We start from the raw sequence: 17,236 nt of genomic DNA, 5'->3' as shown, positions 1-17,236 counted from the left end.
TCTTTGCAGTTCAGCAGTGCAGCGTTAGATGCATGAACGGTGGGACTTGTGCGGATGACCACTGCCAGTGCCAGAAGGGGTATATTGGAGCGTACTGCGGACAACGTAAGGGACCTTGGAATAGACTGGATTTATTAGAAATAATTAGATTTAGTGGGTATTTCATACCAAGTCATAACTTAAGGTCTTATGAAGCCTGTAATCCTTGAACAAAGTAATTTTATGTAGTAAGCCATACCTTACATCTGAATTTCTAATTTTTATCTGTAAGATTTTTTCTAACTTTAAAAAATTTTTTGTGTTTAGTAATATTGATGTGTTGAACATCACTAGTGCTTTATCAAATTTGACACATATCACCAGAAAAATTTACTTGTTTTTCTTTTATCTATCTAGATAAAACAGGTATACCTTTCTGAAAAAATTGTAAAGTTTGCTTTGCTTTGATCTCTCTCCCCCACACCTCTCTCTCTATACATACACACCACACACACACACATATGTATATGTATATATGATTTTTTAGGATATCCCAAAATTAACCCTCGGAGAGCCAATCTTATAAACTGTCCTTTGCTCAAATATGTTTAATTGCTTGACACTATAGTCCAAGACTGTGAAATGATGTTTTAGAAATCAGGTTTCGTTGTGAAAGAAGGAGCTTTATTCTAACAAAACTCTTATCTTCAGTCACTGGAGAATATCCTGTACCAATCAAGAAATAACATTTTGGCAAGGATGGAAGGACGGTAGCTCCCGGATTGTGACACATCAGGGGGAATACTTTAGGTTTGTGTTTCCCAAACTGTGGGCTCTGCTGGGAACCCATGTTTTTAAGTATGCATGAGTGGGAGGACATGACATTAAAGAAAGTTGAACCATAAATTGTGAGAAAGTCTCTTTTTATTTAATTTACATTTCATCAGATGCAGAGTCTAGTTTTGTTGCTAATCTTTAAGGCCTCCCTAAGAATTGCTCATCCACGTTTTTAACATAAAAAGACTGAGTCTTAGGTGTGCAAGAATATCTAGCTTCTTTATAAATTAAACATTTTTACTGAAGTTTAAATTTTAAAAAATTGTAGTAAAATATGTATACCCTAAAATCACCCATTTTAACCATTGTTAAGTGTCTGGTTCAGTGGCATTCAGCACGTCCACATTGCTGTGCAGCCGTCACCGCCATCCACCCGCAGAACTCTTTTCACAGTGCAGAACCCAAACTGTGCCCCCACCGAACTCTCACTTTCCATTTCTGTCACCTAGCTCCTGGCTGCCACCATTCCCCTTCCTGTCTCTGGGAATTTGACTTCTCTAGGTACCTCATATAACTGTAATCATACTTTATGTGTTATTTTGTGACTGGCTTATTTCACTTAGCTTAATTTTGTTTATAGTTCATCTATGTTATAGCAGGTATCAGAAGTTTCTTCCCTTTATAATATTCCATTTTACATATATATGATATTTTGTTTATTTATGTGTGCATTGATGGACATGTGAGGTATTTCCACCTTTGGCCATTGTGAATAATGCTGCTGTGAACATACCCGTAAGTGGAATTGCTGGATTATGCAATAGTTCTATTTTTAATTTTTTAAAGAGCTACAATACTCTTTTTCTTTTTATAAGAACTGGTTATTTATTTATTTATTTATTTATTTATTTATCTATTTTAGAGAGAGAAAGGGAGAGAGAGTTTGAGAGAGAGAAAGAGAAACATCAATTATTTGTTGTTCCACTTCCTTATGCATTCATTGGCTGATTCTCGTATGTGCCCTGACTGATGTATCGGGGTGACACTCTAACCTATTGAACTGCCTGGCAAGGGCTGTGACACTGTTTTCCTTGGTGGCTGCACTATTTTCCATTCCCATCAGAAGTGCACAAGGGCTCCAGTTTCTCCATATCCTCGCCAACACTTGTTATTTTTGAATGTTTTTTGGATGATATCCATCCTAATAGACAGATATGAAGTGGCATCTCCTTGTGGTTGTTAAAGTTATTTTTAAGATTGTCTTCTAGCGAGGGTAATTACAGCTTTCCATTTGTAAGTGCTATAAATTTTCCTTCTAAAATGATTTTAAATAAGTAGGCAATCAATTTAAAGAAAAATATCCTGTTAAGGTCAGCACTAGGCCACCTTTTTCTGTAAAAGCTAGATAGTAAAATTTTAGACTTCGTGGTCTCAAGGCCGAATACTGAACTCTGCTGTCGTAGTGCGACAGCGACTGCAGACAACACGTAACGAAGGGGCTTGGCTGTGGTCCGCAAAACTGTCTATGAACACAGAAATGTCAGTTCCACCTATTTTCCACTGTCACAAAAATATCCTTCTTTTGTTTTTTTCAACCTCTCAGTAGTGTGAAATCCCCCGTCACAGCTCACGGGCAGTGTGGAAACAGGCTGAGTGCCTGGCTGGGCTGTGGGTCAGAGTGTGCAGGCCTCCAGGCGAGTGCGGGGAAGAGCTGGACGACAGAGGAACAGGGATTCTAGCAGAGTCTCGCTTCTCATGGATATTTCTTTCCTGTATTTTTCACACATTAAGGTTTCTCCAAATTTTAGACAGTGGGCTCCAGTTTACAATCATAAAAAAGGGAAAAGTCTGTTATGAACGTGGCATTTATAGCAGGCAGATTTGTACCTTTCCTTTTACCTACAGAAGCATTGGGAGATCTGATCATGTCTTTTACAGAGTTCAGTGGCCAGAGAACAGGCACAGTTACCCTTTGTGAATCTCAGCTTTTTGTTCTGCTGGGGGAAAATTGTAATTTAAAATTAAAGGGGAAGGAACCTTGCTTCAAGTCATTGTTCACGATATTTGCTCACATCCATCTTGAAAGTAGCCATGGTCAGCCCGAATTCAGCTGCTGTACCTGTCCAGGGCATATTTCTGTATTTTCCTGAAGGTTCTGGAGAAAGAGCTCTGGTAGGGGGGTCCCTTCCCTGCCCTTCACCCAGAAATGGGAAGCGAGGGGATGACAAGTAGCTTCCTTTTCTGGAAGAGGTGTGTTTATGTTCTTCTGCCCCTTGCCAACCATATTGATGTTCCCGCACTTTCCAATCGGGGGAAAGTGAAAAGCTCTGGGTCAGAAGAGCAGCCTGTCCCCGAGAATTTGTTCTCTGGATGTATTATGGGATAAGACCGTCCTTGCCCAACACTTATCTCAGGGGTAGTAGAACACATGGCATAAGCAGAACATGTAACTAACAAAATTTATTATTGGTCAGCAAATAAAAGGTGAAGGTAAGATAACTAGTCCACATCTGCTCAAGAAACGGTTTAAGGAAGATGCTTTCGATGTTGTATGTGTAGACAGTACTACTACACTGAGGGTAAAGAAGCAGCTATAACAATATCAGCCTGTGAATCCAGAAAAATTCTGGAAATATGTTTGCAAAAGTGAGAATTATAAAAAACATTTGAACTGCTTAGCTTTCCCAGGAGCGTACAAAGCATGCTTTAGAAAGCACTCTTTTCGTCTCATTCAGCCACGTGTGTGGAGTGGCTACTGTGTGCCCCGCACTGTGGAGGTGCTGGGAGTGCAGCACTGAGCCCACATGGCGGTGCCCTGACCTTACAGAGCTTGCATTCTGGTGAGGAAGACAGGTAACCAGTAGGTGAAAAGGTAAATACCTAAAACAAATGAGGTAATAATGAGAAGTTCTAGAAAAGTAAACCAGAGTAAGGAGGAGAGAGTCTGGGTCAGGATAAGCAGTTCTCTGCTATTTTACGTTGGTGATCTCTGAGAAGGTGGCTTTGAACACACACCTGAGTCTGTGCTTTTCAATCTACGGGAAAAGGTTTCTAGGAAGAGGGAAAAACAAATTCAAAAGACCTGTGGTGGGAACAGACCTCGTGCATTTCAGAAACAATAAGAAGACTCATGTGGCTGGAGGAAAGGAGATAATGGTAGGGGGTGAGTTCAGAGATGGAGGTGTAAAGACTTACTGACTAAGGAAAGGAATTTGGACTATACCCTCAGTAAGTAAGAGGGGAAGCAATTGGGGCATTTTGAGAAATGGAGTGATGTGATCTGACATTTAAAAATGTCATTCTGTCTGCCATGTTGAAACTGGATTACCGAAAGGGTAAGAAAAAATGAAAGGGCCAATTAGGAGGCTACTGCAGTAGTGACGGAGAATGATGCTGTAGTAATTGAGGCTGTGATAAGTGCTTGGATTCAAGTTGCCTTTGGGATGTAGAATCTATGGAAGAAAGTGGGTGCTTATGGTGGACTAGGTGTGATGGGGAAAGGAAAAAGAAAAAGCAAAGATCCAGAGTAACAACTAGAGGATTTTGGTGGAGCTCTGGGCTGAATGGTGACATCATTTCCTGATACGGGAAAGACTAAGAGGGGAGTGGGTTGGCCTGGGGGTCAGGTGAAGCTGAGAACAAAGGACATCAGAAGTTCTGTTTTGGATATGATAGTTTAAGAAGTCTGTTAGACCTCCCAAGCGGAAAGATCTATGAATTCAGATCTTAGCAGAGAGGTTGGAAGTAGAGATGTGAATTTGGGAGCATTATAGATTGAATTTTTACATAGATAATCTTTTAATGATAGACCCAGATGAAGGTCGCTAGGAAGTTGGTATAGATGAAGAAGTGGGTTGAAACCAGAGCCCTGATTCAGCCCAACATTTTGAGATGGAGAAGAGGAAGAGACACCAGCAGAGAAGAGGGAGAAAGAGTAGACAGTGAAATAGGAGGAAAACAGGGAGTGTGGTGTCCTGGAGGACAAAGAAAGCTTTTACTGTAGAGCCGATAGTAAAGGTGCATATTCTCCTGACATGTCAAAACAATACGCTTTTGCTGCTTTCATCTTTTTAACCTTTCAACCTGGTTTAATTTTCTGTTTTTATCTAATATGTTTGTGTAAAAGTAACAACCATAATACATCCAACAGTCTGGACCTATGTTATTGGTACAGGAGTCTGTCTGATAAAAACAGAATACTTGTCGTATGACTTTGTACAAAGTAGGTGCTCAGTAAATATTTACTGAATGGAAATATTCAAACTTCTGCCATACACGGTCAGTGTTCTGTTTCACAGGCTGACCAGTGAACTTTTCCTTCTCCCCACATCGCGGGAAGCAGTTAAGAAACCAGCTTCATGTTTCCATCTATAGTATGTCTTTTTCTCTCATGCCATTTGCTCTGTCTCATACCAGGTGTAAGCATTTTTTTCATCTTGAGAGGTCAGCATTCTTTCCGATGGGAATTTAGGCGTATTCAAGTTTTTTTTTCCAACTCCAGTTGAGTGTAAATTTCTGTTTTTCTCATGTTTTGTTAAAAATATTTTATAAAGTAACTTTTATTATAACTCATTCAAAAGAAGGAAAATTACCTCTTTTTTTGTTCCAATTTTATACATATTGTCTGCTTCCCTTTTTTTGCTATTGTTCTTCGTTGTAAACTTTAGATGTTTAGAGCAAGTTGTTTTCAAACAAATACTCTGTAGCATAAAGAGAAAGAGAATGAAGGTTTGTAGGACACCTTTAATGTGCAGCTACTGTGCATTTTGTTTTGTTCACCATTTTTTTGATGCCCATACTCCTGTGTTGTAGGGACTGATAGCACTGTTTATGGGCTGGGAACTGGAAAGATGTGATAAGGGTATACTGGGAACAGCGGGACTCCTGATCTGTACACTGAATTGTTCTGCTTCCCAAAGCAGTGCAAAAAAGGCTGCAGAATTTTGATATATTGCAGGATATATATATATATATTTTTGAGTATCTGCGGTACATCAAATACTGCAGTGGATGACAGGGAGACAAAGGCAGACACACTGTGGTCCCCATCCTGGAAGAGCTCACTCTCATGTGAGAGCTGGAATACAAGCAAATGGCTGTATCAGTGGGGCTCATCACTCATTTTCCATAGCACCCCTTCACATTTAAAAAAAATTATTGAAGTTCCTGAAAACCTTTTGTTTAAATGGGTTATATCAACTGATAGTTATCATATTAAAAATTAAAATTGAGAAATTAAAAAATGTTTAATTCATTTAAAATAGCAAATAAAGTAAAACCATGTTGTATGTTAACATAAATTTTTTTTGAACAATAACTATGTTTCCAAACCAAAAAAAATTGAATGAGCAGAGAGGCATTGTTAGTTTAAATTGAACTAGATTTAATCTCTACTGGATGAGCTCTTTCCAGGAAGAGCTCAGGGTTTATCCATCAGCCCTGTTCTCCCACCTGGCATTTGGAAACTCTGTTTGGAAAACCTGAGAGAAGCAGGCCCCTCTCTACTTCCCTGGAGATAGATCCCGAGTGTTGGTCTGAGTGCTTTTTCCTGTTCGTGTCTTCTTAAAGGCCAGCGTATGTCTAAGGAAAGAATGTATCTGGGAAAGTGGCTTCCATCTGCATTTCTTACAGCTTGATAGTGTTTAAAGAAAAGTCCTCACATTATAATTAAGTACATTAGACAACTGCTACATGTTTGCACTATATCTTTTTTTTTTTTTAAGATTTTACTTATTTAGTTTTAGAGAGATGGGGAGGGAGGGAGAAAGAGAGGGAGAGAAATAGCAATGTGTGAGAGATACATCAAATGGTTGCCTCTCACTTGCCCCCAACCAGGGGGCTGGCCTGCAACCCAAGCCATGTGCCCTGACTGGGAATTGAACCAGTGACCTTTTGTTACCCAGGCCAGCGCTTAATCCACTGAGCCACACCAGCCAGGGCTGCAGTATATCTTTTTAGTAATGGAAGTCTTCAAATCTTGGCAATTGTTTCTGTGGAATTACTATTGAGAGTTCTGTTTCAGGTTTTTGCTTTCTTCCAGCATTCCTGTTCACCCCCACCTTTCTCATGACCTTTATTTCCTTTCCATTATCCTCTATATTTATTCATCTAATTTACTGCTCTACACATATTTCAAGGCAGTCATTATTTGTCAGTGCTCCTTGGGACAAATGGAGAAGAGGAAAGGTGTGGTTCTTAGGGAGATGTACTTGTGCAAACATACACAGAATCCTGCCTTTGAGCAAAGCCTGATGCACACACAAAGAGTTTTAAGACCATTGGCACAGTAGTGCTTTGAGATAAAGATACCTTTCATTTCAAAGTACGCTTTGTTCTTGCTGCTGTCAGCAGAACAGAAGCCACTGTGAGCGTCTGGATGATTAGAGGTAATCCAGTTCAATATTCCTGGGAAGGAAATAGCATTACTGCATCTTTAAATGTCAGTTAATTTATTGAGCTTCCCATTTTTTATACTTAGCTCACTTGAAGTACACATAACTGTGCTTTGCTCCCTCACTTCCCTTTAAAATCTTCAACCCTATTTTTGGGCTCAGGTCATAGAGTGTAATAGTGTTCTTCATCTGTGAGCAGAGAGCGTTTCTGCTCAACAAGGTGGGTGGATTGAGAGACAAGCTCTCAGTCTCAGTATTTTCTATGGAGAAGACATGATTCCTGAATTCAGTTGTTGGCAGTATGGTTCCCAGGAATACTTATTTTTCAAGGAATCTAAAAAGTGATCTTTCAGGAGATTTCTTGTCAGGGGTCTTGGCTGCTGAGCTGAGTTACATGAGGGTGGTGCAGTGGGGGAAGAGAGCGGCTCGGGTTCAGTTCTGGCGCCCTGGATCCATCTGGGCCAACTGAACCCAGATCCTGGTCTCCCTGTCCCCAGTGTGAAGTGAAAGAGTGTGTCTGCATGTGTTTGTCATCATCACTTAAAAATTTTGAACTGTGGGTTGATTTTCTATGAAAGAACTTATTGTGCTGACACAGTGAGGTTTTCCCCTTTCCTCTACAACCTCTACACATTACAACTCTCTACACATTAGTTATTTCTCTTGATTTTATTGCTGAATTGATATTTCCCCCAATTTTTCATATTAGTTTTACCCTTTCCTTATTTAACTCCTTGCTCCTTTTTTGCCTTCTTTTTCTTCTCTGACTTTTGCTTCTCCACTTTGTTGCCATATCTTCCTTATGTTTCCATATCACATTTTCTCCTCCTTTCTTTCTCCCTCTTTCTGTGTAGAATCTGCCTCTTTTACCCTACATTTCCCCATTTCTACTCACATTCTTACCTGTAGGAGATAGAGTGTAAGGTTAGTAAAACTGACGTAGAGGATTAAATCGTTGTTTTCCAACCATATGAGCATTAGAGCCAGCCAGTCCTTGTGATTATGATTTAGAAACAAAACAACTTTTACCAGATAATTGCTTAAAACTGTGATGTACATGAATTGTGTAGGCTTTTGTCTCACTATACACTTAAATATTTTTATAAATGCATAATACGAACAGTAGCTTCTGTTTTAGAGGTAAGATCCATTACTGGCTGCATCTTCACACTACTGTGTTGTACTGGGGGATTTACCGTACTCTATAATGAGCTCCTTGCTGTGTTTGTGTGCAGCCGTCTGTGAAAATGGATGTCAGAATGGTGGACGTTGTATTGGACCCAACCGCTGTGCTTGTGTTTACGGATTCACTGGTCCACAGTGTGAAAGAGGTAAGAAAAGAGAAATGAGAACTTCCATTTGGAGAAGTCTGTTGTAATTGTAAAAATGTATAATCTTTTGTTATCCCATTAGAATTCTCCAAATGAAGTAATATTTTCATTTTTCTTTAGTTACGTCTGTAAGTTGAATAGTGAGACGTTGAAATATAGCTGATAGCAGCAGAAGTGTCTCAGTTTTTCCCGCCAGAGTGACCTTAGTTCAAGAGGCCAAATCCGGGGCTACACATCTAGGGTAATTTTGAGTGATTGATAGCATATCGTAATGATGTGCTTAATTCAAATTGGAAGTCATTGTTGGGAGTTAAGCCTCTATTAAACAAATAATGTGAAGGTGTTCTTGGCTATAAAGCCAACAAAAATGGTATAAATTGCCCTAACCAATAAGGAAATATATTACAGTGTATAACAAAAAGTCCAGAGCTAGTGGCCTTCAGGTAGGATGTGATCAAGGTTTTCGCTGCTACTGTGCTTCCCTTGGCTCCGTCCTCTGCTGTGTCAGTTTCCCCTACCCTGAAGTTCTTTGTGGTTGCAAGATGAATGCCATCAGTAACTGAGGCAGCATGCTTCCTTGTTCGCATCTAGAGAGAAAATGTCTCCTTTAATCATGGCCAATAATAATTCTATGTGCTGATTGGCTTCAGATTTCATTTTTGAACCAATGCATCACCAAGTGGATGGCATTAATACTGTGTTTGATGTACACTTAGACCTGTCCTTCGAGCAGCTTATTTGTAAGCTTTCCCAAGGTCGCACAGAGGGAAGAGTTTGTTATCTGAACCAGTAGAGGTTGTATTGGGAAGAAGAAAAGGAGTAGGGGAATGGATGCTGGCTAGGCATCCAGCATTGTCCGCTTTATCCTTGTAAATGGTCTGCGAAGCCAATAGGAAAGCATTACCATAATTTGAATCAGCAGTTAAACCCATGACCTACTGCAGACAACTGACAGTCCCTGCCCTGACGTACTTACAAGTAAACTATCGATCCTGTCATGGCAGCCAGTGGGTTCCAATGGTGTATCAAAGAAGTTACACTTTGTAAAATGTGATAAATAACTATTTAGCACTGAACCATAAAAGTAAGAGTAAACTAAAAGCAATATTACATAATCATTTATAATTCCATACATCCTCAATTTATTTTTCCAGGGCTTGTCATAGTATCTAAAATTGTATAATACCTTCTTTGTTGCAGAGTTTTAGAGTATATGAAGCTATGTCATTGAAATATTACAGATAAGTAGTGGTGGCAGTTTATATATGTATGTATAAAGTCTTTGAATTGCAAAGAAACCTTATATTTTAAAAATTAAACTCATTACTCTGACAAAAATTTCATCTTGGTGTTCAGGTTAAATCTTGAGAAGAAACTGAGAAGTTAGAAGTAGATGGTGAAAGAAAAGTAAGATATATGCAGCCTTTTAACATACATGTTTATATTATATTTATATTACTCCTAAGGTAACTGAGATTTCTTGAGGCTGAAGTACGTTCCACACATGACAGAGTTTATAGTTAGACTTTGGATAAATTTAAATGTCTTTACCAGATGCTTTTATTTGGGGAGCAAAATTAATTATGAAATGTTAGCACAAGAAGATAAGTTATTAAGAATGGGATAACACAAATTTCCTAGTTGACATTAAGTTTATTTTAACACTGTAGAATGGAAAATAGTTAAATTTAAAATTTCAAACTTGATTATAATTGGTGGAGATGACGTTCATTTTTCTGGAACTTGTGTAAGCTTTGCAGCTGGGTCATCCTGCAGCAAATTTCAAGTTCAGTTGTCAAAGGAACTGGGTAGTTTTGACTTGGAGGCTCCCAGGCATCACATCATTGTTCTTCAGCAGTTATTCACTCATGGGATTTGCTGGTCCTTACTAAATATATGGGAGGCCAATGAAGACTCGCATGTATGTCACATGTACAGTAGTGTATTTTCAGAGGAAAGTACAAAATTAATTAGTTAACAAATTGGCCTGAAGGGTACTTTTTAAAACGTGGGCTTATTTCTTAAAAATATTTCAAATTGCTACCCTGCAGATGCAAATTCTAAAACTTCATTTTTTGCAAAGGCGTTAGTTAACTTCCACTCGTAGATTGCAGTCATGAACTTAAATACCTTTAAAAGGTATTTTCAATTGAATTTTTCTCAAGAAACATTGTCTGCATAGATACAGAAAGAATAACTTATTTATGTTGCAGTTAATGACTAGGTTTGTGTGCCCTGTTAACTTTTAAAGTTCATGTTGTGTTTTCAGTTACAGAATTTCAAAATATATATTCTTTGTTTTCTAAAAAAAAACACTTTTGTAAGATTAGGGATATTTTTCTTTCTTAATGTAGAATACACATAATTTTCCTTTAAATTGGTCTCGGGGGATCCGTTGCATGATAAAACATGGCTGCTTTTCCCACTATCTGGGCTGCTGGCAGACTGGTTTCCGGGCTGGAGACAGAGACTGATGGTAACTGGTGGCTGGCATGATTACGATATTTAACTTGAATCTTGGTGCTGGGTAAGCCGAACCTTTTGGAATTCTCTTCTCACTCTTGCTGATATATATAATGATCTTTTATACTTAGTATTAAAAATAAAGAGTTCTTGTGGCCACATACTGATTATAAAGTGCAGGTGGTCCAGCTGTGTCCAAGGCACATTGAAAGTAGTCAAATCTTTTTGTTTCTCTTTCAAACAGATGGCATTTGAAAAACAATAAATATTGCACTTAATGTACACCTGAGAATACATAGAAATGGAATCAGCATTATATACCAAAACTTTGTGGTTTTTTCCCCCTAACACTTGAAGTGTACCTTTTTGTTTTGTTTATCATTAGAAACTAGGACGGGGTGGGCAGGCAAGAAATGAATTTATTTACCTAAGAGATTTCCGGACGAAATACAATGATTACTTGATCATGAATGTGGCCTGCCCAAAGTCCCTGTTCCAGTTTAAGTGATTGTTGAAATTTTATTTTTTAATTGAACTTTCTTTGGACTTTATATAAGGATCAGCTCTTAAGAATATATTCTAGACCCTTTTAAATTATGTAAGAATTACTACTACAAATTATTTTTATCATTTAAGCACGACTTCCTTTAAAAGGTGTGTAAGTTAGGTAAATTTCAAATACCCTTATGCCTACTGAGTTTTCCTTTAAAGTGTACCTTAAAAGGGAGGATGAGAGATACACTTTTTTTTGACATTTTCAAGAAAAATACTACTTTGAAAACTGAATCTACGTTGGAAAAAAGTGAGATTGAGTTGCAAATGTTAGTTGATAAAATCTAAACTTTCGAGCCTTTATGTAAAATGAAAAATGGAAGGATTTCACTTCAGGATTACTTTCACAGAATGATCAGTTGCCGCATCTAATGCATGAACTCAGGGACAGAAGCGTGCTAAGAAGGGGTCGCTCAGCCCCTGCTCGAATGCCACTTCACCCCATCAAGAGACATTGTGTCATTGTCAATCCTGAGCGTTCAAACTCTGCATTATCATGCACCTGCCTCAGCTGCGAATTTAACAGACGCCCCTCCCTTATTGCCTAGGTCGGAGGGGATGTGGTGATAGCCATGCCTGTAGCCCCAGCTCTAGGAGTCAGCCACAGTTTATCACTCAGGTTTGCATTATTGGAATATGAAGTCTAATTAGAAGCTCTTGAATTACCCTGAACATTTTTGTTCGTCCACCCGCATTTCAGGATGTAAAGTAACTGTGACAGCTATTTACCCTACTCAGACTTTATGCATATTCTCCATGAACAAGAGTGAAGACAGGCAAAGCAGGGTTTTTCTGAATTCTGGGAATTATGTCCACCAGATCCAAGTTTGTTCAGGAATAATTGATATACTTACTAATAAACATTAATTCTATGGCCTTGCAATTTATTATAAAGTATGCAGGGTGGATTTGTTCAGCCTATGAATATTCAGGTAACACAGCAAGTCGATAGCATGACCAGGAGCACAGGGGAGTATGGTGAGAGAACACGCTGGTACTAAGCAGATGTCTAAACTCATAGATTTCATATTTCCAAGAAATGTATAAGCAGTATTTTTTGAAGAAATTCCTTTCATTGTAATGTCTTACCTAAAGCAACACATGTTTATTGTAAGATAAAAATAAGACAAGATAAAACAAGAAAATGTAATTATTTATAATTTTTCCATTGAGAATGAGTTACTTTTAACGTTTTGGAGAATAGACTTTGAGTACTTTTTTCTATGGCACATGTAGTGCTTATAAAGAATGGGATCTTTCCATTCTCATTGGAATCTCCTGTAACATGAAATGTACTTATATCCTGCTTTTCCTTTTGTGTTATGAAATACATTATATTATGTTAGAGATTGTAAAAGCTGCACTGAGGGCTAGGCCTCTGCATTCTGCACAACCATGTATCTGTAAGGTTATTTTATCCTTTTCTTTTTTAGAGAGAGGGAAAGGGAGGGAGAAAGAGAGGGAGAGAAACATCGATGTGTGAGAGATACACAGATCCATTGCCTCTCACACGCCCCCAAGTGGGGACCTGGCCCACAACCCAGGCATGTGCCCTGACTGGGAATCAAACCAGTGACCTTTTGGTTCACAGGCCAGCACTCAACCCACTGAGCCATACCAGCCAGGGCAAGATTATTTATTTTATCTTACATATGAAGAAACTTTGTCCAGGTCAGACTTACAGTAGCATTGAGAGGATAAAGACAGGAGGAGACTATCGAACAATCTTACTGAAGATCTTAGACTCAAGTACTGTGGTAGAGCTGTGTGCTGTAATTATATTTCCAGGTTTTCTGTTTCTTTTCTTGCTTTGTTTATATTGTAGCAATCCTGTGGTAAAAATTTATGTAGATATATCTATATCCTTGATTTTATTCTTAGGATATATATTAGCAATTTCACTGCTGAGTTGCTGAGTTTGTGAAAATTTAAAGCTTTTATTATGTTCATTTTCCTCTGAAAAGCTCCTTGTTATTTATTCCTTTGGTGTTGTATTCAGAAAGTCTTTTCCCATCCACAAACCTTATAAAAATCTATAGGTTTTTTTTCTTAATGCTTTTGGGATTTGGGATTTTACTTCTTTTTAACTTTTGAACAAGGTAGGCCATACAGCAGAGTAACCAAAGTAAATTTATTTACAAATGTTTATCAAATACCAGTTGAGTGCTTATTAAGCATTAGGCTAAGTACTTGAAAGTGAAGTTAAAAGACAAATAATATATGCTCACTGTTGAGAAGTAAATTACCTCTTTAAAGAATAGAACTAGTCATCTACTTTAAACATTAAAATGTAATATGACACAGAAAGTACTATAATAGGAATAGGAACAAATTTGTATGAGAGCTCAGAAATGCTGCTGATTAAGACAAAGCTAGAAAAGTTTTCCTGAAGTTCATCTCAATGGAAAAAAAAAAACCCCTCATTCTAATAGGAGAAACAGTATTGCACTAATTCCTGTACTGATATTTTAAGATATATCATGATTGAATCTTATGCTAAATAACATTATTTAAACTCCATAATTAATTACCAATTACCACAGTCACTGAACTGATATTTGTTTTACAGAAATAAGATGTCTCCCTCCTTTTTTTTTTTTTTTTTTTTGTACTTTGAAGATTAGTGAGGGTGAAATTACAGGGAATAGAGAGAATGTTGCCAACTTCAGATGTCAGGCTCCCCCGCGCCCGCGTGTGCGCACATAGTTCAGTTCTGCACTCGGGAGGCTGTCGGGAGCATTTTATAACCTTGCTCTCTCTAAGCTAAACTTAGCCTTAAATGGGCATCAGAGAAATACCAAAAGATCTGTGAGAACTTAACTTTTGGCACTAGCTCAGATGACATCCTTATCTTGAATGCCATTAAGAACACAAGGGGAGGAAAACGAGAGGAAAAAAGCAGCCAGCGGGAGCTGGAAGGAAGGAATGGGAAGAAGAAAATGAAGGGCGATGGCAGAGGGAGGTGTAACGCTAAGGCGAGGAGCGGAGGTGTTTGTGGGAGGAAAAGGGTCTGAGTTTGGGGAAAACTCCACTCATTCATTGATCTGATTTGGGAGAGGTGAGGGTTTTTCTTTCTTGTTCTTTGATTTCAGCCTCTGCTGCTTAGATCTGTGCAGTGAGACTGAATGTGTTCACATACCGATAGACCTTGATGCTTTATTTATGAGACTGCTTTAAATTAAAGCAATATTTTCATTTATTCCTGTTCTAAGTGCTTTTACTTACGTATTTCTTTGTTTTTGGTTTATCTACCTAGAGGCAGGGGAACCTACAATACAAAATTAAAATATTCAAATATTTTATATTGATGTAGCTCCATAAATATTTTTCTTTTTTCACTTTCAGCATCAGGTCAGAGAACATAAAGGTATGGAAACTGGGCAAAGCTACCACACACACACACATTAAATATAATGAAATGTTACATAGGATGTAGCCAAAAGGAATTAATAACAAAATGCCTGTGTGTGGGGATGGGATTTATGTAATATACACTGTGTATTTCAAAACTCCCAAACATGATAAGTTCCTAAGTAACATTTGTCTCCAAGGGTTTCAGATAAAGGATTGTGGACCTCTAATTACCCAATAGATTTGTTGGGAGGATTAAAAGCAGTAATGTGTTAAACTTTGGTCACATACAGGCAGAGTGCCTGGAACATGGTAGGCATCCACTAAGTGATGTTTGCTGTGTTCAGAAACAAAGGGTGTAATCAGAATCAAAACTTAATATTAAGACCTATGTGAACTTAGAAATGTGATTGCCTTCTCTGATCCCTGTTTCTGCATGTATAATACATGTCTTCTATGTCCACCTGGAATTATTTTTGTGAGCCGTAAATGATGTAGTATAATACCTGGCACTCAATAAATGATGACTGTTGACACGAGCCTCTTTTAACTGGACTCCTCGGTTATCAAAAAGACAGATGTGGTGACTGGCTATTCAAAATGGAATATTCAAAAATGGAATTTTGAGAGGGGAGTAAAAGGATTTTTTCAACTATTTAAGATATACAAATAAAGTTTAAAGCTGTTTTTATTGAGAGTGGAAGTACTCAGAATAAATAGCATATTTTAAGAAAGGTTCACATTCCTGGTATGAGAATTAAATGAGAGAGAAGGTGTCCAGCCAGTGTCTGTCGCAAAGTAAGTGCTCAATAAATGATAAGCTAAATTATGAAAAATAAAGTCAAGATACGTGTTCTCTCAGACAAAATTGTCTTGATGGATGAAAGAGATTGTTCTGGATTGTCTCAGGTCAGGGTGCATCACTTGTGAACATACTGTTTCTCTGTTTAGTTTTGTGGACTTTTTGTGATAATACAGATCAATTGAAAAATATGGTATATCAGTATCACTATCTTACACGTTCTGAAGTTGAATTTTTCGATCCTACTCATCTTGTTGAGACATGTTTCTACTGTAAATACCAGTATTGCTGTCAGTAGGTAGTCACTGTTTAACTGGTCTCTTTAGTCATAGTCTCTCCCAATGCCCACAGTCTTGTTGGAAGCATTCACAGTGTAACTGATGTATATACAGAGTTTATTTCTCCTGAGCTACTTGTAATCAGTGGATTTGCATGTCGTTAAATCTGATAGAAGTAGATCAGAGGCAGTCTTCAAAAAGTCCAGAGATGAGTGCCCCTGTTAAGCTTTCCTCGACAGCACCCACCCCCTACATTACCTACTTTTCAGGCAAAAAATGAGGCATGCTTTCCTTTTATGACATGTCCCATGTGTCCATTCCGTGATTGTGTTGGGACTGTTTATTTACTTGACTGTGAGCCTGTGAAGAGCCGAGGTTCTTAAAAAATTTTAAATAGCCTTTCTGTTCCCTCTACTCTACAGAATGCGACATATGGAAGAATTCTATATATGTAATTACATAAACATTGGGGTTCCAAGTAGAAGAAATAGGGTGAAAAAACAGACATCATAAAGGTCCTTTTTCATTGGTGTGGCTATAGGACACAGTTAATGAAGTTAAGGGAAGAGTAGAAGATGAGGCTGCAAATATAGAATTGGACCTTAATATTCCAGTCTGGAATGCCAGAGTCAAAAGGCTGCCCTCTCTATTCAGTAGGCTCTGGGGAGAGGGATTATGAAGGACTTCTGTACCTGAAAGCAGATCTCTGCATGGCTAGTCTGGAGTGGCAAAAAAACGGAATAGAGGGTAGAGAGGCTGACGGCAGTGGCACCAGCCATTCAGGAGAACTCATTACATGCCAGCAAGATAATTGCAGTGGATCTGTTATGTTTGTATGTGTTTTCACTCGGATTGTGACTCACGTACGCATAGGTTAAATTATTAGTGTTAATTTGAAATGCAAAATTATTTAATATTAGGGGAAAATGACATTTATTGAACATCGGCTATAAGTGCTTTAGAGAAATTAACCCAAAGATACCTTTTTAAAAATGTCATATTACAAGTAAGAAAACCAAGGCTCAAACAGGTAAAGAAATTTGCTCAAATTAACCCATTTAATAGATTAAGTAGGATTTGAACACAGGTAGTATAATCTCAAAACTAATGCATTTAAGCACAATTTGTTAAAATGAAACACATTGTAAAAAATAGTATATTTCCATTTTTTATTACTGTATGAATTGTTCAATATGAAACAGATAACAGGATATATCATGCCAACTGAACGAAAGAAATGCTTGCTATTTTTGTATTATTTTGTTATCTGGCCTACGGGAGTATTTTTAGTGTATAAATTTCAGATTGTAC

General features: G+C 37.9%; 1 protein-coding gene across 1 annotated transcript in view; it reads left to right on the top strand.

Moving 5' to 3' along the window:
• The window catches only part of FBN2 (fibrillin 2), a 251,867-nt gene that overhangs the window by 9,091 nt on the left and 225,540 nt on the right, over positions 1-17,236 (top strand). Inside the window, exons 4-5 of the mRNA XM_024571456.3 lie at positions 10-105; positions 8,384-8,479. Coding sequence (XP_024427224.2) covers positions 10-105; positions 8,384-8,479 — 192 coding nt within the window. The remainder of the gene's footprint in view (positions 1-9; positions 106-8,383; positions 8,480-17,236) is intronic.

Source organism: Desmodus rotundus, chromosome 1 (assembly GCF_022682495.2).
Source record: "Desmodus rotundus isolate HL8 chromosome 1, HLdesRot8A.1, whole genome shotgun sequence".
Classification (NCBI taxonomy): Eukaryota; Metazoa; Chordata; class Mammalia; order Chiroptera; family Phyllostomidae; genus Desmodus; species Desmodus rotundus.
Note: the sequence above shows the minus strand (reverse complement) of the source record. Positions and strands in the feature narration are given on the sequence as shown.